The sequence below is a fragment of the Leucoraja erinacea genome, chromosome 1 (assembly GCF_028641065.1).
Source record: "Leucoraja erinacea ecotype New England chromosome 1, Leri_hhj_1, whole genome shotgun sequence".
Taxonomy (NCBI): domain Eukaryota; kingdom Metazoa; phylum Chordata; class Chondrichthyes; order Rajiformes; family Rajidae; genus Leucoraja; species Leucoraja erinaceus.
Genome location: NC_073377.1, coordinates 139,226,681 through 139,252,328, shown reverse-complemented (window position 1 = coordinate 139,252,328; position 25,648 = coordinate 139,226,681). Strand labels below are relative to the sequence as shown.

At 43.4% G+C, this 25,648-nt stretch overlaps 1 protein-coding gene across 1 annotated transcript in view; it reads left to right on the top strand.

Annotated features, from left to right (window-relative positions):
- The window catches only part of plrg1 (pleiotropic regulator 1), a 42,277-nt gene extending 18,431 nt beyond the window's left edge, over positions 1-23,846 (top strand). The window contains exons 5-13 of the mRNA XM_055635302.1: positions 89-269; positions 3,196-3,325; positions 8,330-8,479; positions 8,589-8,690; positions 8,847-8,949; positions 14,012-14,120; positions 14,998-15,137; positions 17,144-17,337; positions 23,415-23,846. Of these exons, the coding sequence (XP_055491277.1) occupies positions 89-269; positions 3,196-3,325; positions 8,330-8,479; positions 8,589-8,690; positions 8,847-8,949; positions 14,012-14,120; positions 14,998-15,137; positions 17,144-17,337; positions 23,415-23,474 (1,169 nt within the window). The 3' untranslated portion in view covers positions 23,475-23,846. The remainder of the gene's footprint in view (positions 1-88; positions 270-3,195; positions 3,326-8,329; positions 8,480-8,588; positions 8,691-8,846; positions 8,950-14,011; positions 14,121-14,997; positions 15,138-17,143; positions 17,338-23,414) is intronic.
- Positions 23,847-25,648: the final 1,802 nt, after the last annotated feature.

Sequence of the window (25,648 nt, the reverse complement as noted above, 5' to 3'; positions counted from 1 at the left end):
AGAAATTAAAAGTTTGCATTAATACTCATTATCATTTACAAATTTTCTTTTGCTAAAGTAAAATACTTATTATCAATTTAAATTGTAGGAGTGGCACTGACAGCAGATACACAGGTGCAGAAAATGCCAAGTGAAGCAAGCAGTCGTGCGTTGGCTTTGATAGTTCCACCTTCAAAAGCCAGGTACGTTTATCGTTTAAGAAATCTGAGGACTTTAAATGGCTTTTCTTTAGTAATGCAATCCTGGCATGAAAATGCTTTACATATTTTGCATTAAAATTAAGAAGAATCATCGATGCAGTTTTAAATTGATTCCTGGAAATGTGTTTCCCACTTCCCCTTAAACCTATTTTCCTCTGGTTTTTAAATTCCCCTACTCGGAGCAAGAGACTCTTCATCCAAATCATTGATATAGATGACAAACAGCAATGACCCAGCACCGAACCCTGAGGCACACCACTAGTCACAGGCCTCCAGTCTGAGAAGCAACCTTTGATCATCAACCTCTACTAATTTTCTATCCATTCAGCTATCCCTGCTCAGAGCCCTAACCTTCCAGGCAGCCGACCATACGGAACCTTGCTCTGCCCTCACCGACCTTTTTGGTCACGTCTTCAAAAAACTCAATCAGATTTGTGAGACACAACCTCCCATGTACAAAACCATGCTGATTATGTCTATCAGTCGTTGTCCATCTAAATGCAGGCATATCTTAGCCTTCAGAATGCACACCAGTACCTTTATGAGCACAGATGTTAGGCTCATTGGCCTTTAGATCCAGGCTTTTCTCTGTAGCCCTTCTTGAATAGTGGCACAACATTTACCACACTCCAGTCTGCTGGCATCTTAAAACTCGTATTTAATGACAACTCTTAAATCTCAGCCAGGGCTCCAGCAATTTCTTCCCCAGCTTCCCACAGTGTCCTCAGATATATCTGATCAGGCCCCGATTGTATGCGTCAGGATCTTCAACACCTCCAAGGCCGTAACATTGACCTGCTCTCAAGACACTTCATTGACTGTCACACGATACTCAGTCCCCCTGTCTTTCTCCATGGTAAAAACAGAGGAGAAATACTCATTGAGGACCTTGCCCATCTCTTGTGGCTCCATGCAAAGATGACCTGGTTTTGTTTCGCACATGGGTAGCTTATAGCACCTTGGCCCAAATTAGATCAATTTCTTGGTGAAATGGCCCATCCTATTCCACTTGGGTATCTCCATTGCCAACAATTGAAAGTTTCCAATTGGATAGATAACTACAAACAGTTTGACCGGCTGACAATTTGAAAAAAATAGCTTTAACACATTGACCTATGAACCTGCTGATTTCCAATTAAGATAACACAAAAATGAGCGGGACAATGGGGAACCTATCCACCCCACTATTATTTCCACCCCACTCCCCTCTCTGGCAGATAGCATTAAGGATAATCCCAAGAAGATGTGACCAATTTGAGGAAGGAGTTTCTTGCTATTGAGAGAGTACAGCGCAGGTTTACAAGGTTAATTTCCGGGATAGCGGGACTATCATAGGCTGAGAGAATGGAGCGACTGGGCTTGTATACTCTGAAGTTTAGAAGGATGAGAGGGGATCTTATTTGAAACATATAAGATTATTAAGGTTTTGGAGGCAGGAAACATCTTCCCGATGATGGGGGAGTCCAGAACCAGAGGCCACAATTTAAGAATAAGGGATAAGCCATTTAGAACGGAGACGAGGAAACACTTTTTCTCACAGAGAGTTGTGAGTGTGGAATTCTCTGCCTCTGTGGAGGCCGGTTCTCTGGATTCTTTCAAGAGAGAGCTAGATAGGGTTCTTAAATATGGCAGAGTCATGGGATATGGGGAGAAGGCAGGAACAGGGTACTGATTGGGGATGTGGTGGTGAACATTGAATGGTGGTGCTGGCTGGAGATGTATATATGGATTTCAGCAAACCATTCGACAGTTGTCACATGGCAGGCTGTCTTGGAAGGTTAAATCTCATGGCATCCAAGGAGAGATAGCTGAATAGATGGAAAATTAGCTTAATGGAAGGAAGCAGAATGTGATGATGGAATCTCGGACTGGAGGTCTGTGACTAGTGGTGTGCCTCAGGGTTCGATGTTGGGCCTATTACTGTTTGACATCCAAATCAGTGATTTGGATGAGAATGTGCATGGCAAGATTAGCAAGTTTGCGGTTGATACAAAAGTGGGTGACATTGCAGAGGGTGAAGATGGTTGTCAAAAATCGCAGCAGGATCTTGATCGGTTGGCCAGGTGGGCTGAGGAATAGTTGATGGAATTTAATACAGAGAAATGTGAGATATTGAATTTTGGGAAGTCTAACGTGGGCAACTCCTACACAGTGAATGGTAGGGCTCTGGGAAATGTTGTAGAACAGAGGGATCTAGGAGTGCAGGTACATAGTTCCATGAAGGTGGCATCTCTGGTAGAGGAGGTGGTCGAAAAGGCTTTTGATGTATTGGCCATCAGTTAGACTATTGAGTATAGAGGTTGGGAGGGGATGTTGCAATTATATAAAATGTTGGTGAGGCTGCATTTAGAATATCGTGTTCAGTTCTGGGTACCATGTTATAGGAAAGATGTCAAGTTGGAAAGGGTGCAGCGAAGATTTATAAGGATGTTGCCAGGGCTTAAAGGTCTGATCTATAGGGTTGAGCATGCTGGCACTCAATTCCCTGGAGCGCAGGAGGATGAGGGGTGATCTTATGGAGGTGTATAAATTCATGAGAGGAATAGATGCACAGTCTCTTGCCCAGAGTAGGGGAATCGAGGACCAGGGGGAGATAAGTTTAAGGTGAAGAGGGAAAGATTTAATAGGAATCCGAGAGATAACTTTTTCAGAGAACGAGTGGTAGGTGTATGGAACGATCTGCCGAGGGAGGTAGTGGAGGCAGGGACTATCACTACGTTTCAGAAGAAATTTGACATGGAAAGGACAGGTACATGGAGAGGACAGGTTTAGAGGGATATATGGGCCACAGGCACGCTGGTGGGACTAGTGCAGATGGGACATGTTGATCGGTGTGGGCAAGTTGGGCGGAAGGGCCTGTTTCCACACTGTATGACTCTATGACTGTAAGGGTCCCAACCCGAAACATCACCCATCCATCTTCTCCAGGGATACTGCCTTATCCATCTGCGTTACCCCTGTGCGTTGCTTCTTTTTTGTAAACTAGCATCTGAAGTATTGTTTCTAATCTTGAGTCTTGCATTATTCTGCAGGTCATCAGTGGGCATTTGGGCTGGGTGAGATGTCTAGCGGTGGAACCTGGAAATCAATGGTTTGTAACGGGCTCTGCTGATAGAACTATTAAGGTAATTTTAATATTGGAATTGAATGAAATAATGAAATTACCAAAGCATTGAGGCAGATTTGGACGAATCATTTCTGATTCCTTTTTTTGTCCTCCTTTTATACATTGAACACACAATTGTATGTATTCACTTGTAAAATAAAATGTCTCATAACTGACCTTCAGAGTACCATGAACTAACAAGCTGGCTGTTTAGCTACCATGTCTACAGTTTACACTACAGCAATGTCATTCTGTATTTTAATCATTCTTTATTTTGTTTCATAGCATTTTAAATTTTGTTTGGAATAATTTCTTGATTTACTCTTTGATGCAGTGGTACTACACATAGCAGTATCCCACAGAACATTCACTTGTTATATCATTCTTACTCAGGAGTCAGAATATGTAGGGGTATCTCTCTATAGAAACATTAAAAAAATAGGTGCAGGAGTAGACCATTCGAGCCAGCACCGCCATTCTATATGACCATGGCTGATCATCCAAAATCAGTACCCTGTTCCTGCTTTCTCCCCATATCCCTTGATTCCACTAGCCTTAACATCTATAGAAACATAGATAAACTGATAAAGTGCAAATAACAGATAATAGAAACATAGAAATTAGGTGCAGGAGTAGGCCATTCGGCCCTTCGAGCCTGCACCGCCATTCAATATGATCATGGCTGATCATCCAACTCAGTATCCTGTACCTGCCTTCTCTCCATACCCTCTGATCCCCTTGGCCACAAGGGCCACATCTAACTCATTCTTAAATATAGCCAATGAACTGGCCTCAACTACCCTCTGTGGCAGAGAGTTCCAGAGATTCACCACTCTCTGTGTGAAAAAAGTTCTTCTCATCTCGGTTTTAAAGGATTTCCCCCTTATCCTTAAGCTGTGACCCCTTGTCCTGGACTTCCCCAGCATCGGGAACATTTTCCTGCATCTAGCCTGTCCAACCCCTTAAGAATTTTGTAAGTTTCTATAAGATCCCCTCTCAATCTCCTAAATTCTAGAGAGTATAAACCAAGTCTATCCAGTCTTTCTTCATAAGACAGTCCTGACATCCCAGGAATCAGTCTGGTGAACCTTCTCTGCACTCCCTCTATGGCAATAATGTCCTTCCTCAGATTTGGAGACCAAAACTGTACGCAATACTCCAGGTGTGGTCTCACCAAGACCCTGTACAACTGCAGTAGAACCTCCCTGCTCTTATACTCAAATCCTTTTGCTATGAAAGCCAACATACCATTCGCTTTCTTTACTGCCTGCTGCACCTGCATGCTTACCTTCAATGACTGGTGTACCATGACACCCAGGTCTCGCTGCATCTCCCCCTTTCCCAATCGGCCACCATTTAGATAATAGTCTGCTTTCCCGTTTTTGCCACCAAAATGGATAACCTCACATTTATCCACATTATACTGCATCTGCCAAATATTTGCCCACTCACCCAGCCTATCCAAGTCACCTTGCAGTCTCCTAGCATCCTCCTCACAGCTAACACTGCCCCCCAGCTTAGTGTCATCCGCAAACTTGGAAATATTGCCTTCAATTCCCTCATCCAGATCATTAATATATATTGTAAATAGCTGGGGTCCCAGCACTGAGCCTTGCGGTACCCCACTAGTCACTGCCTGCCATTGTGAAAAGGACCCGTTTACTCCTACTCTTTGCTTCCTGTATGCCAGCCAGTTCTCTATCCACATCAATACTGAACCCCCAATGCCGTGTGCTTTAAGTTTGTATACTAATCTCTTATGTGGGACCTTGTCGAAAGCCTTCTGGACGTCCAGATACACCACATCCACTGGTTCTCCCCTATCCACGCTACTAGTTACATCCTCGAAAAATTATTTATGTCTTCCTTTGCGAAGACAGAACCAAAGTAGTTATTCAATTGGTCCGCCATATCCTTGTTCCGCATGATCAACTCACCTGTTTCTGACGGCAAGGGACCTACATTTGTTTTAACTAATCTCTTTCTTTTCACATATCTATAAAAACTTTTGCAGTCAGTTTTTATGTTCCCTGCCAGTTTTCTTTCATAATCCATTTTTCCTTTCCTAATTAAGCCCTTCGTCCTCCTCTGCTGGTCTCTGAATATCTCCCAGTCTTTTGTGGCTAATTTGCTGCTTTTTCTGGCTAATTTGTACGCATCATCCTTCGCTTTGATACTATCCCTGATTTCCCTTCTCCAACTTCACTACTACTGTTAGGTGGCCTGTACACAACACCCACCAGCGTTTTCTGCACCTTAGTGTTTCGCAGCTCTACCCATACCGATTCCACATCCTCCAAACTAATGTCCTTCCTTTCCATTGCGTTAATCTCCTCTCTAACCAGCAACGCTACCCCACCTCCGTTTCCTTTCTCTCTATCCCTCCTGAATATTGAATATCCCTGGATGTTCAGCTCCCAGCCTTGGTCACCCTGGAGCCATGTCTCCGTGATCCCAACTATATCATAATCATTAATGGCTATCTGCACGTTCAACTCATCCACCTTATTACGAATACTCCTTGCATTGAGACACAAAGCCTTCAGGCTTGTTTTTACAACTCTCTTACCCATTATACAATTATGTTGAGAAGTGACCCTTTTTGATTTTTGCCCTGGTTTTTTCTGCCTGCCACTTTTACTTTTCACCTTTGCTGCCTCTTTCTTCTACCCTCATTTTACACCCCCCTGCCTCTCTGCTCTTGTACCCATCCCCCTGCCACATTAGTTTAAATCCTCCCCGACAGCACTAGCAAACACTCCCCCAAGGACATTGGTTCCATTCCAGCCCAGGTGCAGACCGTCCTGTTTGTACTGGTCCCACCTCCCCCAGAACTGGTTCCAATGCCCTAAAAATTTGAATCCCTCCCCCTTGCACCATTTTTCAAGCCACGCATTCATCTGCAATATCCTCCTATTTCTGCTCTGACTGGCCCATGGTACTGGTAGTAATCCAGAGATTATTACCTTTGAGGTCCTACTTTTAAGCTTATCTCCTAGCTCCCTAAATTCATCCTGTAGGACCTCATCCCTTTTTTTACCTATATCGTTGGTGCCAATATGCACCACGACAACTGGCTGTTCACCCTCCCCCTCCAGAATGTTCTGCAGCCGTTCAGTGACATCCCTGACCCTTGCACCAGGGAGGCAATATACCATCCTGGAGTCTCGTTTGCGGCCGCAGAAACACCTATCTATTCCCCTGACGTTTGAATCCCCTATTACTATTGCCCTTCCACTCTTTTTCCCCCCCTCATGTGCCGCAGAGCCACCCATGGTGCCATGAACTTGGCTGCTGCTGCATTCCCCTGATGAGCAATCTCCCTCAACAGTATCCAAAATGGTATACCTGTTTAGGAGGGAGATGACCGCAGGAGACTCCTGCACTACCTGCCTACTGCTTTGCTGGCTATTGGCCACCCGTTCCCTTTCTGTCCTCTTACCTTTTACCTGCGGTGTGACCAACTCGCTGTACGTGCTGTCGACGACTTTCTCAGCATCGTGGATGCTCCAGTATGAATCCAGCCGCAGTTCCAATCGTTCAATGCGGTCTGCCAGGAGCTGCAGCTGTACACACTTCCTGCAAACGTAGTCACCAGGGACACCGACCATATCCCTGATCTCCCACATGTTGCAGGCTGAGCAAACCGCGGGGCCAATCTCCATTGACATATCCTACTCCCAATTTAACTATATTAAATATTAAAAAAACACAAAACTTTATCCTTTAAACTTTACTAATAAATACTGTACCCTTAACTCCCAGAATCCTTAACTCCCAGAATCCTTAACCTAAAGGCAGGAATGTAAAAATGTAAACCAATCAGAGGCTTCCCCCAGACTCCTTCTCTGGAACGTCGGCGATTTGGTGTCACAGGTACTCCTCCCCCCACACCAACGGCTCCCTGGGCCTCTGTGAAAACAAGCCCCGCGGTGTATTTTATACTTACAGCGCAGGTACTCCTCCCCTCTCACCAACGGCTCCCTGGGCCTCTGTGAAAACAAGCCCCGCGGTGCATTTTATACTTACAGCGCAGGTACTCCTCCCCTCTCCACCAACGGCTCCCTGGGCCTCTAAATCTTATATCTAAATCTCTCTTGACACTTTGAAAAAAAATAATATATATGACTATAAACTATAACCGTAACTTTTAACCAAGGGTGGTGGTGGGGGGGGGGGGGAGGAGAGAGAAAGCAAGGACTACCTGAAATTGGAAAAGTCAATGTTCATACCACTGGGGTGTAAACTACCCAATCTCCCTCCTTCCCCTCCCCTTCCCAGTTCTCCCACAACCTACTGTCTCTGCCTCTTCCTTTCTTCTTCCCGCCCTCCACCCACCCCCACATCAGTCTGAAGAAGAGTCTCTACCCGAAACGTCACCCATTCCTTCGCTCCACAGATGCTGCCTCACCTGCTGAGTTTCTCCAGCATTTTTGTGTACCTTTGATTTTTCCAGCATCTGCAGTTCTTTCTTAAACATGTCAAAGATTAGACAATAGGTGCAGGAGTAGGCCATTTGGCCCTTCGAGCCAGTACCGCTCGAAGATTGTGGTAAGGCAAATATAAAAAGCACTGCTTGGAAATACTCCAGTGTCAGGCACTGTTGCTAGTAAATCAGAAAATTACATTAAATGCATAATGATTCAATGTAGATCACAATTCTCCACATGTATATTTGATCGTAATTTGATACCATCTACAAATGTTGAATACCAATAATATTTGCTGTTTAAATAAATACTGGGGATGAAGAAAGTTTGAGTTAAAAAAATACAGATTTTACTAATACTAATCGATTTAATCAGCATTGGTGAAGGGAACCAACAGATTAATAAATCTGAAGGTAATACATATCTCCTTTCCACAAAGGCTGACTTGCCTATGTTTCCAGCAATTTGGTTTCAGATTTTCTCCATCTACAGTATTGATGTAAACTAGCCTCACAACTTTTGTATCTGACTGACTTTACAAAGTAGCATCACTGTTTTATAGTGAGGAATAAATGATTGTTTTTGCCGTCCAGATCTGGGATCTAGCCAGTGGTAAACTGAAGCTATCATTGACTGGGCACATCAGCACTGTTCGCGGGGTGGCAGTCAGTTCACGCAGCCCATATCTTTTTTCCTGTGGAGAGGATAAGCAGGTGAAGTGCTGGGATCTGGAATATAACAAGGTATAGACTTCGACAATGAGCACTTCTAAAATGAATTTAAAATGCTGCAATTTTGCTGTTAATAATCATGCAGTTCTGAATTTTTGAATATTTGTTGCTGTTTTCCCAGGTTATTCGTCATTATCATGGACATTTAAGTGCAGTGTATGGGTTAGATTTACATCCGACTATCGATGTCTTGATAACTTGTGGCAGAGATTCAACAGCCAGGGTAAGTCATTTTCTACAGTTCTGCACCTCAGCGCAGCGCAGTACATGGACTGTTGATCACGTCGGTCTAATCCGCGTAAAGTAATAGCTTTTTAGCATTTGTCAAAGTTGGTCATCAATCCTGCTAGACATTTTTGCGTGGACATTTGTGTTGCAGGTATGGGACATACGGACTAAAGCAAATGTACATACGCTATCAGGGCACACGAATACTGTAGCAACTGTGAAATGCCAGGCTGGAGAACCACAAATTATTACAGGTAATGACACTCAATGTGGATTCTAAACATATTCTTATAATGATACAGGAGGAGGCCATAGGTCTTTCATAGTTCATTCCAGCTCCTAATCCGTTCCATCCCATCTCTTTTTATTTCTCTATACATTATTTTCTCTTTCACATGCACGTCAACTTTTCTTTCCATTGTTTTTGTTTTAATTTACACCAGTGATATGCACAAGTATGGTGCACAAGTACAATACAAATCTTGCTTGCAGCAGCATCACAGATATGTAGACTCGTATACAACACGCTAAAATATCAGTTATACATAAATTGCACATAAATTCTACAAGACACTGCAAAGAAAAAAAGGGAAGTGCGACATTACACAATTAAGACAAAATTCATGGTAGTGCAAGTGAGGGTCTGTAGTGTTTAATTGCGTCGGTAGGATTTGCGTGCGCTCGGTTGAAGAAATTAATAGTTGTAGGGAAGAAGCTGTTCCTGAACCTAATGGTATGAGACTTCTGTAAGGCTTCTATAACTCCAGTCCAACGGTAGCAGGATGACGAGTACATGCTGATGGAATGGGAACTAGATGATGGGGTTCCCTGATGATAGATCCTTGCAGTTCAAGTCGCCCCGTTACAGGAAGGATGTGGGGACTTTGGAAAGGGTGCAGAGGAGGTTTAGCGCAATTATGCCGTGATTGGGGGTATTTGGTACAGGGAGAGGTTGAATAGACTGTTTGATTTATTGGGAATGCCAGGAGACCTGATAGAAGTATATAAAATGATGATATGCATAGATAAAGTAAACAGCCAGAACCTTTTTCTCAGGATGGAGAAATCAGTGGGCGCAGCTTTAAGGTGAGAGGTTTGAAGGAAATGCGCGGGTCAACTTTTTTACCTGGAATGACACGCTGCGGGGTTGGTGGGGGTTGGTGGTTGATGCAGGAAATGGAGGGATATGGATTATGTGCAGGTAGATAAGAGGTGGTCTTGGCTCATGTTCTGCACAGATATTGTGGAACGAAGGCCTGTTCTCGTGCTGCACAGTGCCATGTTTTATACATGCTGCCTTCTTGAGGCAGAGTTTCATGTAGACGCTTTCGAATGTGAGGCTGGAACTCCGCCACTCTTTGCTGCCTCTTGCATTCTGGGATATTGGAATTAACATACCAGGATCTTATAGAAACATATACAATTATAAAAGGACTGGACAAGCGAGATGCAGGAAAACTGTTCCCAATGATGGGGGAGTCCAGAACCAGGGGCCATAGTCTAAGAATAAAGGGGAAGCCATTTAAAATCAAGATGAGGAAACCCTTTTTCGCCCAGAGTGTTGTGAATTTGTGGAATTCTCTGCCACAGATGGCAGTAGAGCTGCCAATTCACTGGATGAATTTAAAAGAGAATTAGATAGAGCTTAAGGGGCTAGCAGAATCAAGGGATATGGGGAGAAGGCAGGCACGGGTTACTGATTGGGAATGATCAGCCATGATCACAATAAATGGCGGTGCAGGCTCGAAGGGCCAAATGGCCTCCTCTTGCACCTATTTTCTATGTTTATGACATATGACATGATGCCTACAGTACATCTGTAGAAGTTTGTATTCGCTGACATGCCAAATCTCTTTCTTTAAGAAAGAGCTGCAGATACTGGAAAATCGAAGGTAGACAAAAAATGCTGGAGAAACTCAGCTGAGTTGTCTATTTTGTCTACTTGCAAAATCTCTTTCTTCCTTTTATCTTGTATCTGTACACTGTAGATGGGGCTTTTGTAATCATGTCTTTCTGCTGGTTGGATAGCATAACAAAAAGCTCTTCACGGTACCTCGGTACACATGTTAATGAACTAAACTAAACTTGTCCAGTCTAATGTCCACAATTAGTTTCAATATTGTCGTGGTACTACTCGACTTGTTGTCGCGGTACTTCTCAATTAGATGTTCTATCTCCCTTTTGTGAGCTGACTCATTGTCTCCCTTGATTCGGCCAAAAACAATGTTGTCGGGGAATTCATGAATGATATCGGAACTGTGTGTAGCTGTATGGTTGTGGATGTAAAGAGCAGAGTAGAGCAGGGGGTAATTGCACAGCCTTGAGATGCGCCATGTTGGTGGTCAGTGAAGAGGAGATGATGTTACTTATCCCACTGATTTGGGTCTGTTGATAAGGAAGTCAAGGATCCAATTGCAGGTACTGAGGTCGGCAAAATATGTAGGAAGGAACTTCAGATGTTGGTGTAAACCGTAGATAGATACAAAATGCTGGAGTAACTCCGTGGGACAGGTAGCATCTCTGGAGAGAAGGAATGGGTGATGTTCCAGGTTGAGACTATTCCTTCTCTCCAGAGATGCTGCCTGTCCCGCTGAGTTACTCCTGCATTTTGTACAGTTGTACAGTTTGATAGCTGAAGAAGGATCTCCTGTGGTGTTCTGTGCTGCATCTTGGTGGAACCAGTCTGTTGCTGACGGCACTCCTCACATTGACCAGTGTGTCATGGAGGGGGTGAGCTGTATTGTCCGGGATGCTCCGCAGTTTGAGGAGCATCCCCCCCTCCCAGACCACGTCCCATGAATCCAACTCCGCCCCCAGGATGGAGCCTACATCCTTTCTACTTATTCGTATTGAAGTGCCGATTCATTTATCATGTATGTACACACTTTAGGTGGCTTGATTGTAATCATGTACAGGTTGAACACTGATTTTCCGGCACCCTTGGTTCCAGAGCCTTTCTGGATTATCCGTTGGTGGGCCGCTAATGACTCCCCTCCCGTGTCACTAAAGCACCACGGTGTGCCAGACACTTAAATAAAACAAATATTAAATATAAACTGACAGTAAATGGTGTGACCTACCAACCCATCCCTGGCTCCCAGCGTCTCCATGGCCATTTAGAGCCCTGGCTTCTGACCCCGCGCGAAGAAGGAGGGGGGGAGGGGGAGGACTGCATTCTTTACATAAACTTAATGAAGTGCCCCCTCCTCCCCTTACCACCACCACCTCCTCCACCCACCATCACCATCTCCTTCCCCCACCAATGCTGCTGCCACCTCCTCCTTCTCCCCCGGAGTATGTCAACATACTCTAGCTTGCAAGCGACAGCAGCTGAGGGGAGGAAGCCCCATGGTGACTCAGGGGGCACACTGAAACACTAAGTACTGGAGTAACTCAGTCTGAGGAAGGGGCCTGATGTCACCCATCTGTGTTCCCCAGAGATCCTGACCCACTGAATTACTCCAGTACATTGTGTCCTGTCGGTGGGTGAAGAAGGGCTCGCTGGTGCACCTTGGGAGTCGAGAGTGACGTCAGAACCAAAGATCTTATAGCAGAGCAAGATGGCCTACTCCTACGCAAAACACGTAGTACGGTCATGGGCAGATTCATGGGTGATTATAGGACCCATTTTAGCAACCAGCCTCCGCCATCTTGTTCCGCCATCTTACTTAGCCATCTTGCTTCCGGCCAAAGATCGGATCTTTGCTTCCGCATCCGCTCCCGTATCTTCAAAGTCTTTGACTTGGGCGGGGAGAGGGGGTGCGCGGCCCAAGGCAACGGGGAGAGAGGAGGGGAGTAGTGCAAGTGGGGTAGTGGTGGCGCAGGAGGGTTGGGTATGGCCGGGGGGGGAGGGAGAGAGCAAAGATCTTATAGCGGAGCTCCGGTATAAGATCTTTGGGAGAGAGAGGTGGGGTAGGGGCCGGGGTGCAGAGAGCATGGGGATAGATGTGGGGTTGGGGGCTGGTGGGTTAAGAGACTACAGCATAGGAGAGGGGCAGACATTGTAGTGTGGGGGGAGGCGAGGGAGTGCCGGGGGGGGGGGAGAGTTGAGGGGCGGGATGGGACCTAGTGTGTGAAGTTGCAGGGAGGTTTACAATGTTTATTATTTAATGTCCCTTGTCTAGTCTGAAATAAAGTTCATCATTGGATATAAAAATCAGAAGAAATATAATTACGTGTGTTATATGATTATATACATTTATATCGCATTCATGTATGTGTGTTTATAAACATTTTATTCTTTAACAAGAATTAACAGAAGTATGAACTAACAGAATTCTGAATCTAATCCTGTATCACGCACAAAAACTGTTCCCCGCAACGTTGATTACCCTGGGAGTCAGGTCGGGTCGGGTAGGTTCCGGTTACTAAAATGGGCGGGGAAAAATGCACAGGATCCCCTCCGTAGCGTACTACACGTCAGCCTATTACATTTCGCAGGAGTAGCCAATCTTGCTCCGCTATAGGATCTTTGGTCGAAACCGTGGCTCTAAACGGCCGGGGAGACGGTGGGAGGCCGTGATGGGTCGGCATGTCTGTCTGCTCTATCCGACATCTGTTATAACGGGTTTGTTAAAATGAGGGTTTACTGTATTGTCTTTGAAACAGTCAGGAGAGAAGATTCAGAGTGTATTTAACTCTTTCACGACGGAGGGACACAACCGGAAAGAGACCTCGCCATGCGCAACGCCATCTGTGGCCGCTCAGGGAATTTCAACTGAGCTCTTGTAATTTTGTCTGGATTATAAGGGACCATCAGTTGCCAGAAAATCTGGGTTCACCCTGTGTAGTCTTTTTGCTGACTGGATAGCATGAATCAAAAAGCTTTTTACTGTACCTCGATACACGTGACAAGAATAATAAACTAAACCAAACTAACACTTCTTCTTTCATGTGGCGTGCACAGTCTAAAGTTGTTGGACAACTTGTTCTATTTGATCTTCCGTTTGTGCACATCGAGTTGATTGCTTAAGTCGAAACAGGGTGGACCACGTGAAGGTTGCAATCTTCCACCCCAAACTAACACTGGTGTTATACGAAATTAGTACATTAAAGAACTGATCATTTGATATCTGAAGGATAATAAAGTTTCTCAAGTTATCAGTAAGATTTTGCTCTGAGTTTCTTACTACTTTCACTGCTTTTAATTTGAATCTTTCTTGCATCTATTATTCTTGGTTATGTCTTACCTTGAGCCCTTTGAAATAGTCTTACCCCCATGATTATCCATGGGTATTTTAAACTCCTTAAATATATTCCATTAATATGATAATATAAATTGAATGCTGTAATAATTTGTTTTTGTTCCCCTCATAGGAAGCCATGACACAACTATCCGGCTCTGGGATTTGGTAGCAGGGAAAACTAGAGTCACGTTAACCAACCATAAGAAGTCTGTTCGTTCTCTAATTCTGCATCCAAGACAGTAAGTCTAATTCTATATGTCGATATTCTGATTTTTTCTGATTGAACAATGAATGAGAAGGTAGTCACAAATCGCTGGAGTATCTCAGCGGAGCATCTCTGGAGAAAAGGAATAGATGGTGCTTTGGATCGAGAACCTTCTTTAGACCAGCATCTGCAGTTCATTCCGACACAATGGTTGGGAAGAATTAGTTTAGTTAGAATTGCTTTAGCATCTCTATGACTCTATGAGCGTGATTGATATATGGGATATGATAACAGGATGTGGTCGTCAGATAGAATCACTGTGCTTGAGAGGCATTTAGACAGGCACCTGTATGAACTCGGGAAAGGAGAAATGAGACTTAATTCAGTAAAATGAGATGGGTCTCGATGGGCCAAATGGCCGACATGGACATGATGAGCAAAACAAGCCTGTTTCTGTGCTGTGCAACTCTGTGACTCTTTAACACATTTCTATATTTAGTATATAAATTGGAGGAACAGCATCTCATATTTCGCTTGGGTAGCTTACACCCCAGTGGTATGAACATTAATCTCTCTAACTTCAAATAGCCCTTGCTTTCCCTCTCTCTCCATCCCCTCCCCTTCCCAGTTCTCCCACCCGTCTTACTGTCTCCGACTACATTCTATCTATGTTCTGAGCACTCCCCTGAAGAAGGGTCTTGACCCAAAAACGTCACCCATTTCTTCTCTCCAGAGATTCTGCCTGTCCTGCTGAGTTACTCCAGCTTTTTGTGTCTATCTTCGGTTTAAACCAGCATCTGCAGTTTCTTCCTACACATTGCAAATTGAGATTATTTCTTATTTTGTTTTAGTTATTCACAATGTTTATTACTGTGCCTAACATGATCAACCTGTTTATTTTTTTTATATAGGTATACCTTTGCTTCTGGTTCTCCAGATAATATAAAACAGTGGAAGTGTCCAGATGGAGTTTTTATTCAGAACCTACCTGGCCACAATGCTATCATCAACACACTTTCTGTCAACTCAGATGGCGTACTAGTATCTGGAGGTAAACCACAGAGGGAGAACACAAATGCAGCTTTTTTTCCCCCAATTATAAGTTATTTCTAATTTCAATCCTGACCTAAGTGCTCACTCAGAGTGATACCACATAAACTGGGCCCTTTGGCCTACCAACTGCAAACTAACTATCCATTTATATTAATCCTATCCATCTTTTATTCTCTATATTGTTATCAATTCCTCTACACAGAAAGGGACAAATTAGTAACAAACAATTAACCTACTAACCTGCATGTATCTGGGATGTGGGGAGAACCCAGTATCGCCCAAGGAAACCCACAGGGTCATAATCATACAATGTGAAAATAGGCCCTTTGGCCCAAATTGCACACACCAACCAAATTGCCCCATCTACACTACCTGCCTGTGTTTGGCTCATATCCCTCTAAAACTATCCTATTCGTGTAAGTCTAAATGTTTTTTAAACGTTGTGATGGTATCAGCCTCAATAACCTCTTCTGGCAACTCGTTCCTACCAGCCTTTATGTAAAAAAAAGTTTCCTCACAGGTATTCAATACATCCTTCCCCTCTCACCTTAAACGGATGTCCTCTAGTTCTTAACTCTGGTAAAAGATTCTGTGCATTTACCCTATCTATTTCCTCTCATGAACTTAACGCCTCAACGAGGTCACCCCCCAATCTCTTGCACTCCAAGGAATAAAGTTCTAGCCTGCTCAACCACTACCTATAGCTCGGGCCCTCGATTCCTGGCAACATCCTCGTAAATCTTGTCTGCACTCATTCCAGCTTAACAATATTTTCCCCCCGATAACAAGGTTACTAAAACAGCACACAGCTCTCTAAATGTGACCTCACCAATGTCTTATACACCTGTAATATAACCTCACAACTTCTATACCCAATATTCTGACTCATGAAGGCCAATGTGCCAAAAAGCCTTCTTGATTACCCTATCTACCTGTGACACCACTTTCAAGTAACTATGTACCTGCACTCCTAGATCCCTCTGCTGTACAACACTCTAGTACCCTGCCATCCGCCATGTAGGTCCTGCCCTGGTTAGTCTTCCTAGATTGCAACACCTCACACTGCCCTGTATTAAACTCCATCAACCATTCCTCAGCCTACCTGCCCAACCAATCTAGACCCTGCTGCAATTTTTCACAAATCATCTTCTCCATCTATAATATCACCCACTTTTCTGTCATCTCCAAACTTGCTGATCTTGCCATGTACGTCGATATAGATGACAGATAGTAACGGGCACAACACCAGACCCTGAGGCACACTAGTTACAGGCCTCCAGCTCGAGAAGCAACCTTCCACCATTCAGTTATCTCTACTTGGATCCCATGCGATCTAACCTTCCAGAGCAGCCTACCATGTGGAAAATCCTGCAGGGGGAAAGATTACATTGTTATTTTGAGTCTGAAACTCCCTCGCTCCAAACACCCTTTCCCCCTTTGATGCAATTTCCTATAATGCAAAATTGCTTCAGAACACAACTATTGCATTGTAGCAGAATCACCTATATTCCATTAATGTCATTGTGGGTTGTATCTGGGTGGACATTCAGTAAATGAAAGAATTATAGCAAGTATATGTACTGCAATTAGATATAAAAAAATGAACTGTTCTTATCTGTGGATAAATCAACTTACAAACAGTTCTCAGGAAGGGAATCATTTTGTAACCCAGGTTGGCATATACATAGAAATTGTTTAATATCTGTACTATAATTAAAATTAACATGATCAGACTTCCATTGTCTGATATTTTGAAATGGTTAAATTTGATCATGATTATGTAAATTAATTTGAAGTTATGTCTGTTCAAACAACTTAAAGCAATTGTCAAATGTTGGCATTTGCTGTATATTAGGAATGTTATCTTTCCAAAAACGTAAAGATTGAGAGTTTTATTAATTGCCACATTGGGATTTTGCAACACCGAACACAATAGTATAGATCACAAAAAATATTGTGCATTCTTGCATCCTAGTGATTGCTACTTTAAATTTGTATCAACAGCGGACAATGGAACTATGCACCTTTGGGATTGGAGAACTGGATACAACTTTCAGCGAATACATGCTGCCGTGCAGCCAGGCTCCTTGGACAGTGAATCAGGGATTTTTGCATGTACCTTTGACCAGTCGGAAAGCAGATTACTTACAGCAGAAGCTGACAAAACAATCAAAGTCTACAAGGAAGATGACATGGCTGTATGTATTGATTTAAGTTCTGTTCCCGTAAGGCAGGGGTCGGCAACCTACGGCCCCGGGCCGAATGCCATCCGGATTCATCCGGCCCGCAAGTGGATTTTATTTCCCCTAATCATCTTGCCCGCCGAGCGCCCGCCCAGAACGCGGGGCCGAGCTCTAGCTGTACTGCATCCTGCGCACCTTCTGTGAACACGTTTAAGAAAGAACTGCAGATGCTGGAAAAATTGAAGGCAGCCAAAAATGCCGGAGAAACTCAGCGGGTGAGACATGTAAGGATTGCATGAGGCTGCCTCACCCGCTGAGTTTCCTCAGCATTTTTGTCTACCTTCTGTGAACACGTGATTTGATGCCTGCTGTCCGGGGTGGGATGGGGGCGGGATCCATGTGTACACGTGATAGATGTGGCCCGCCATCCGCTCACAGACATGCGTCCCGGCCCCTATGCAGAACAAGGTTGCCGACCCCTGCAGTAAGGCCTCGTAGTGCCAGGTTTTTGTGACTGGATTTATGTTCTGGTTTTATGAATAGGTTTTTCTGCTGTGTAGCTTGTCGTCTTTGTCCAAATTAAAGCCAAACTACTGGAGTAGTAACTGCTTTATCTACAAACTAAAAATTTGCTAGAATTTTGACCCTATTTGTGTTCGGTAAAGGATAAAATTGCAGGTTGTCACCATTACTGCAGTAATAAGTGAGGTTCTTCAAATGAGGCCAGTGGATATAATTTGGGATCTTATAGATGGCATTTGCTGGGGATATACTGTAGACCTCCCAACAATCAATTGGAAATGGAGAAGTAGATGTCAGCAAATCATAACAGATTTTTTGTGGCTCCATAGAGTCATACCGTGTGGAAACGGGCACTTCAGCCCAACTTGCCCATACCGACCAATGTGCCCCGTCTACACTAGTCGCACCTGCCTGCGTTTGACCCAAATCCCTCTAAACCTGTCCTATCCATGTATCTATCTATTTCTTAAATGTTGCGATAGTCCCTGCCTCAACCGCCTCTTTCGGCAGCAGTCTCGTTCCATGCACCCACCACACTTTGTGTGGGGAAAAGTCACCCCTCTTATAAAGTTACCCATTCCTATAAAATCTTTCCCTCTTCACCTTCAGCCTATGCCCTCTAGTTCTCGTTTTACCCACTCTGGGCAAGAGGCTGTGCATCTACCCGATCTATTCCTCATGATTTTATTCACCTCTGTTATATTACTGCTTATCCTCCTGCGCTCCATGGAATAGAATCCCAGCCTGCTCAACCTCTCCCTATATCTTAGCCCCTCAAGTTCTGGCAACATCCTTCAAAATCTTCTCTGCACCCTTTCCACTCAACATCTTTCCTGTAGAATGGTGCCCAGAACTGAGCACAATACTCCAAAAACCGTCTAACAAAGTCCTATGTAACTGCAAACATGACCTCTCAAATACTATGCTCAATACTCCTTGAAAAGACTAGGCTTGTATTCACTGGAGTTTAGAAGGATGAAGGGGATCTTATAGAAACATATAAAATTATAAAAGGACTGGACAAGCTAGATGCAGGAAAAATGGTCCCATTGTTGGGCGAGTCCAGAACCAGGGGCCACCGTCTTAGAATAAAGGGGAGGTCATTTAAGACTGAGGTGAGAAAAAACTTTTTCACCCAGAAAATTGTGAATTTATGGAATTCCCTGCCACAGAGGGCAGTGGAGGCCAATGGATGGATTTAAGAGAGAGTTAGATAGAGCTCTAGGGGCCAGTGGAGTCAAGGGATATGAGGAGAAGGCAAGCATGGGATATTGATAGGGAACGATCAGTCATGATCACAATGAATGACGGTACTGGCTCGAAGGGCCGAATGGCCTCCTCCTGCACCTATTTTCTATGTTTCTATGACTGATGAAGGCCAACGTGCCAAAGGCTTTTTGACCACCCTATCTACCTGTGACGCCATCTTCAAAGTACTATGTGCTAGCACTCCTAGATCCATTAGCTCTACAACACCTCCCACAGCCCTACCATTCACTGTGTAGGTCCTGCGCATGTTAGTCTTCCCAAAATGCAACACCTCACATTTCTCTGTATTAAATCCTATCAACCATTCCTCAGCCCACCTGGCCAACTGATCCAGCTGCTGCTGCAATTTGTGACAACCATCTTCACTATCTGCAATACCACCCACTTTTGTATCGTCTGCAAACATGCTAATCTTGTCCTGTATATTCTCATCCAAATCATTGATATAGATGACAAATGGTAATAGGCCCAGCACCAAACTCTGAGGCACACCACTAGTCACAGGCCTCCAGTTGAAGCAACCTTCCACAGTCACCCTCCGCTTCCTTCCAAGAAGCCAATTCTTTATCCATTCAGCTATCTCTCCTTGGATCCAGATTCCAGTAACTGCAGTCCACGGTCAACTCAGGAGCCGACAGTATTACTTATGCAAGATAAGGGAGGGTTACTATTTCATGAACTGAAATTTAATGGACTAGGGTTTATCAAATGTTGGATGTTGGGATGTCGACCAGAAGGATAGTGGCTGCATTGGAAGTATGAATCTTGAACCTTTAACCTTAACTTCAGGTTAGATTGGATAGCTACATCATATGATGAAGCCTAAGATGTCAACTTGCAGGATTTGGTTATGAAGTAGTTGATCTTGTAGAAGGGAAGTGAGAAAAACATTGTATTTGTTCTTCTCAGTATTTAATACTTGTATTTGTTCTTCTCAGTATTCAGGATATTCCCTAGGACATTGAGGGAAGTTAGTGTAGAAATAGCCGGGGCTATGACAGAAATATTTCAAATGTCATTAGAAACGGGAATAGTCCCGGAGGATTGGCGTACTGCGCATGTTGTTCCATTGTTTAAAAAGGGTTCTAAGAGTAAACCTAGCAATTATAGACCTGGTAGTTTGACTTCAGTGGTGGGCAAATTAATGGAAAAGATACTTAGAGATAATATATATAAGCATCTGGATAAACAGGGTCTGATTAGGAACAGTCAACATGGATTTGTGCCTGGAAGGTCATGTTTGACTAATCTTCTTGAATTTTTTGAAGAGGTTACTAGGGAAATTGATGAGGGTAAAGCAGTGGATGTTGTCTATATGGACTTTAGTAAGGCCTTTGACAAGGTTCCTCATGGAAGGTTGGTTAAGAAGGTTCAACTGTTGGGTATAAATGCAGGAATAGCAAGATGGATTCAACAGTGGCTGAATGGGAGAAGCCAGAGGGTAATGGTGTGGGTGGCTGTTTATCGGGTTGGAGGCACCTGACTAGTGGGGTGCCTTAGGCATCTGTGTTGGGTCCTTTGTTGTTTTTCATGTACATCAATGATCTTGATGAAGGTGTGGTAAATTGGATCAGTAAGTATGCATATGATACCAAGGTAGGATAATGAAGAGGATTTCCAAAGTCTACAGAGTGATTTAGGCCATTTGGAAAAATGGGCTGAAAGATGGCAGATGGAGTTTAATGCTGATAAATGTGAGGTGCTACACCTTGGCAGGACAAATCAAAGTAGGACGTAAATGGTAGGGAATTGAAGAATACAGTTGAACAGAGGGATCTGGGAATAACTGCATAGTTCCTTGAAGGTGGAATCTCATATAGATAGGGTGGTAAAGAAAGCTTTTGGTATGCTAGTCTTTATAAATCAGAGCATTGAGTATAGAAGCTGGGATGTAATGTTAAAATTGTACAAGGCATTGGTGAGACCAAATCTGGAGTATGGTGTACAATTTTGGTCAGCCAATTATAGGAAGGATGTCAACAAAATAGAGAGAGTACAGAGGAGATTTACTAGAATGTTGCCTGGGTTTCAACAACTAAGTTACAGAGATAGGTTGAATAAGTTAGGTCTTTATTCTCTGGAACGCAGAAGGTTAAGGCGGGACTTGATAGAGGTCTTTAAAATGATGAGAGGGATAGACAGAGTTGATGTGGACAAGCTTTTCCCTTTGAGAATAGGGAAGATTCAAACAAGAGGACATGACTTCAGAATTAAGGGACAGAAGTTTAGGGGTAACATGAGGGGGAATTTCTTTACTCAGAGTGGTAGCGGTGTGGAATGAGCTTCCAGTGGAAGTGGTGGAGGCAGGTTCGTTGGTATCATTTAAAAATAAATTGGATAGGCATATGGATGAGAAGGGAATGGAGGGTTATGGTATCAGTGCAGGCAGGTGGGACTAAGGGGAAAAAAAGTTGTTCGGCACGGACTTGTAGGGCCGAGATGGCCTGTTTCCGTGCTGTAATTGTTATATGGTTAATGTGGGAAACGATAATATATCTAATATCAGATATCAAACGATAATGACCAGTTAGGCACTGATAGAAAGAGATGATGAGATGTGGTAGATGTTGTCCAGAGGGCCTATGGATTCTGATGTGTGTATGAATAATGATTGGAAATGAGGCGGGTGAGATATGGACCCTTGGGACGAATGCAGAGGTAATAGAATGAGAATAAAAGTAATTACAGGGCAATCTCTGGCAGTGTCTTCAGAATGTAAATGTGGAGAGACAAATTACTCATTACTGAATCAGAGGAAAATTACATTTAAAGATACACTGAAACAAAAATTAGCACATTTTGGCATAACAATTATCTAAATTACATGCAAGTGTGAGGTGTTGCACTTTGCGAGGTCGAATGCAAGAGGAAAAAATACAATTAATGGCAAGACCCCCTAATGGCATTGATATACAGAGGGAACTTGGTCCAAGTCCATAACTCGCTGAAAGTGGCAACACAAGTAAGATAGTGTGATAAAGAAGGCATAGAACATGCCTGTCTTCATTAGTAGAGGCAATGAGTATAAGAGTCAGGAAGTCACGATGCAGCTTTGTAGGTCTTTGGTTTGGCCACATTTGGATGTTTGCATGCACTTCTGGTTGCCCCAATGCAGAAACGGTGTGGAGGTTTACCAGAATGATTCCTGGATTGGACACTGTTAGCTAAAACAAGATTACACAGAAAAGCTGGAGAAACTCAGCGGGTGCAGCAGCATCTATGGAGCGAAGGAAATAGGCAACGTTTCGGGCCGAAACCCTTCTTCAGACTGATCGGGGGCGGCGGTGGGCGGGGACAAGAAAGGTAAAAGGAGGAGTAGCCAGAAGGCTGGAGGGTGGGAGGAGACCGTAGGGGAGCTGAGGAAGGGGAGGAGACAGCAAGGACTAACAGAATTGGGAGAATTCGATGTTCATGCCCCGGGGGTGTAGACTCCCCAAACGGAATATGAGGTGCTGTTCCTCCAATTTCCGGTGCTGCTCGCTGTGGCCATGGAGGAGACCCAGGACAGAGAGGTCGGAGGTGGAGTGGGAGGGGGAGTTGAAGTGCTGAGCCACCGGGAGGTCAGCTTGGTTATTGCGGACCGAGCGGAGGTGTTCGGCGAAACGATCGCCCAACCTCCGCTTGGTCTCACCGATATAGATCTGCTGGCATCTAGAGCAGCGGACGCAATAGATGAGGTTGGAAGAGATGCTAAAACAAGAGATTGGGTAGACGTTGATTGTTATCTCTGGAACACCAGAGGTTGATGGGAGACCTGAGAGAAAGATACAAAATTATGAGAAGCATAAGTAGGTTATGCAATCAGAACATTTCCCCCCTGAATGGAAATATCAAATACTGGAGGGCATATCTTTAAGGTGATAGGAACAAAGTTTAAAAGAGATGTGAAGGGTAGGTTTTGTCCACAGATGGTGGTAGAATGTGCTGCCGGAGGTGATCGTGGAGGCAGATAGATTGTGGCATTTAAGATACTTCTGAACAGACACATGGATATGCAGGGAATGGAGTGATATGGATTATGTTCAGGCAGATAAGAGATCATCTTGGTATCATGTTTGACACAGACATTGTGTTGGCTGAAGGGCCTGTTCCTGTGCTGCACTTTTATTGTGTTTGGTGTGACACAAACCTATCTTATTTTTTTCTATCTAACATTGTTGTTTTGAGCAAACCATTGTAATGGGTAATATTCCGCTTGCATGCTCTATTTTAGGAGGAAAACATTAAAACCTCAAATTCAGCATACTTGTAACTGGAGGAAATTTCCCGCAGAGTAATGTTTTCTTTTTTTTTAATCCTAGACTGAAGAAACTCATCCTGTCAACTGGAAACCAGAGATCATCAAAAGGAAAAGATTCTAAGTGACTTTCACTTGCAATTCGTAACTGCCAGAATGCTGTATTTTAATACGTATATTTTTTACCAGTTATCTGCTGTACCTCCCCATCCTCCCTCACCCCTCCCTAGAGCTAAGAAGGCCACATTTCTCTTACACCAGCAGTGTCACTTCGCAATTTGTTGCCAGTCCAATGGCTAAATTCGGTTTTTTTAATTTCTATTTTGCAATTTTCCTGCATGGCACTGTCATAAGATAACATCCTGACAATTTGTGGTACAATATTAATGTGGTTTCTTAAAGTTTTTTTTAATTCTTGCTTTTTTGTTCCCAACTGATGTAGTTTATCTGGTTTTACATTACATTTCTACAATAAATTGTGAAAATGCGTGACAATGACACAAGCCTAACAATTTTGTTGAGGAAATAGTTAATCAAAGGAGAGTGATTCGTTAGAATTTGCGGGACGTACATTTGAGACTTACATGAAGTTACTTCCATTTTAAGGAGTTAGATAGAATTTCTGCTCTAAAATATATTTTCTGGCCCATTAAATTTAGCTAATCATTTGAAACAAAAATTTGAGCTCCATGATCTGTCACTTATTGGACTGTAAAAGCCTTTGTGAATTGAGGCTTTTAAAAAAAAAAGTTGAAATCTATCAAGAAAATTACTCTGAATTATTTTAAACTTGCACAACTTACTTTATCTTGATGCCCAACATCAGAAAATTGATTAATTTGGATGGCTCAAACTCATCAAATGTTCTTTATTCCGACGTGATCTTTTACAAATGCACACTGTGCATGGTTAACCGTATCAGGGCAATAAATAATTGGATACATTTGTCCAGAGATATGGTCAAGTCAAGTTTATTCGTCACATACACATACGAGATATGCAGTGAAATGAAAAGTGGCAATGCTCGCGAATTGTGCAAAAAAAAAACAAACTACAAACAGAATGAACAGAATCACATATTCACATATTACATATTTGTGGGAGGAAGAAAATAAAAAAAACAGCTATTTTAAAAAGACACCACACAACAGTGTAATGGTACAGTAAAGTTAGTCCCTGGAGAGATAGGAGTTTACAGTCCTAATGGCCTCTGAGAAGAAACTCCTTCTCCTCTGTGTTCTCACAGCATGGCACAACAGGGGCGTTTGCCTGACCGTAGCAGCTGGAACAGTCCATTGCTGTGGTGGAAGGGGTCTCCCATGATCTTGTTGGCTCTGGAGTTGCACCTTCTAATGTATAGTTCCTGCAGGGGGGGCGAGTGTAGTTCCCATAGTGCGTTCGGCCGAATGCACTGTTCTCTGCAGAGCCTTCTTGTCCTGGGCAGAGCAATTCCCAAACCAAATTGTGATATTTCCGGAAAAGATGCTTTCCACAGCCGCTGAGTAGAAGCACTGGAGGATCCTCAGAGACACTCTGAATTTCCTCAATGGCCTGAGGTGGTAGGGGCGCTGCCTTGCCTTACTCACGAGTGTTGCAGCGTGTGATGTTCATGTCATATCCTCAGTGATGTGGACTCCCAGGTATTTAAAATAGGTAGATGGTCAGATGTCAAAAATAAAAACAATTGAGTGTAGATTGAAATAAAGGAACTATGTAGATTTTTTTAGATCTGTAGATTGAATAAAATATAATCATTCAGCTATGAAACTTGTGCAATTCATTTCCCATTCAGTACATTAGTAGATATATCATTAAAAAATAGTCCAGATTTGGAAACAGAGAAACATAGAAAATAGGTGAAGGAGGAGGCCATTCGGCCCTTCGAGCCAGCATCGCCATTCCTGGTGATCATGTCTGATCGGCCCCAAACAATAACCCATGCCTGCCTTCTCCCCATATTACTTGATTCCACTAGCCCCTAGAGCTCTATCTAACTCTCAAATCCATCCAGTGATTTGGCCTCCACTGCCCCATGTGGCAGGGAATTCCTCAAATTCCTCAAAGGTGAAAAAGTTTTTTCTCACTTCAGTTTAAATGGCCTCCCATTTATTCTAAGACTGTGGCCCCTGGTTCTAGACTCGCCCAACATTGAACAATGTTATAGATCTTAAATATACCTGAAGTTAGCCCTTATGTGATTAATAGGAAGATTGTCACAGGCTACAGCAGGTGGTTCGGGAGGTGTATGGGATACTATCTCTTGTTAATGTAAGTAGAATACAAGCAGATTTTCTGAAT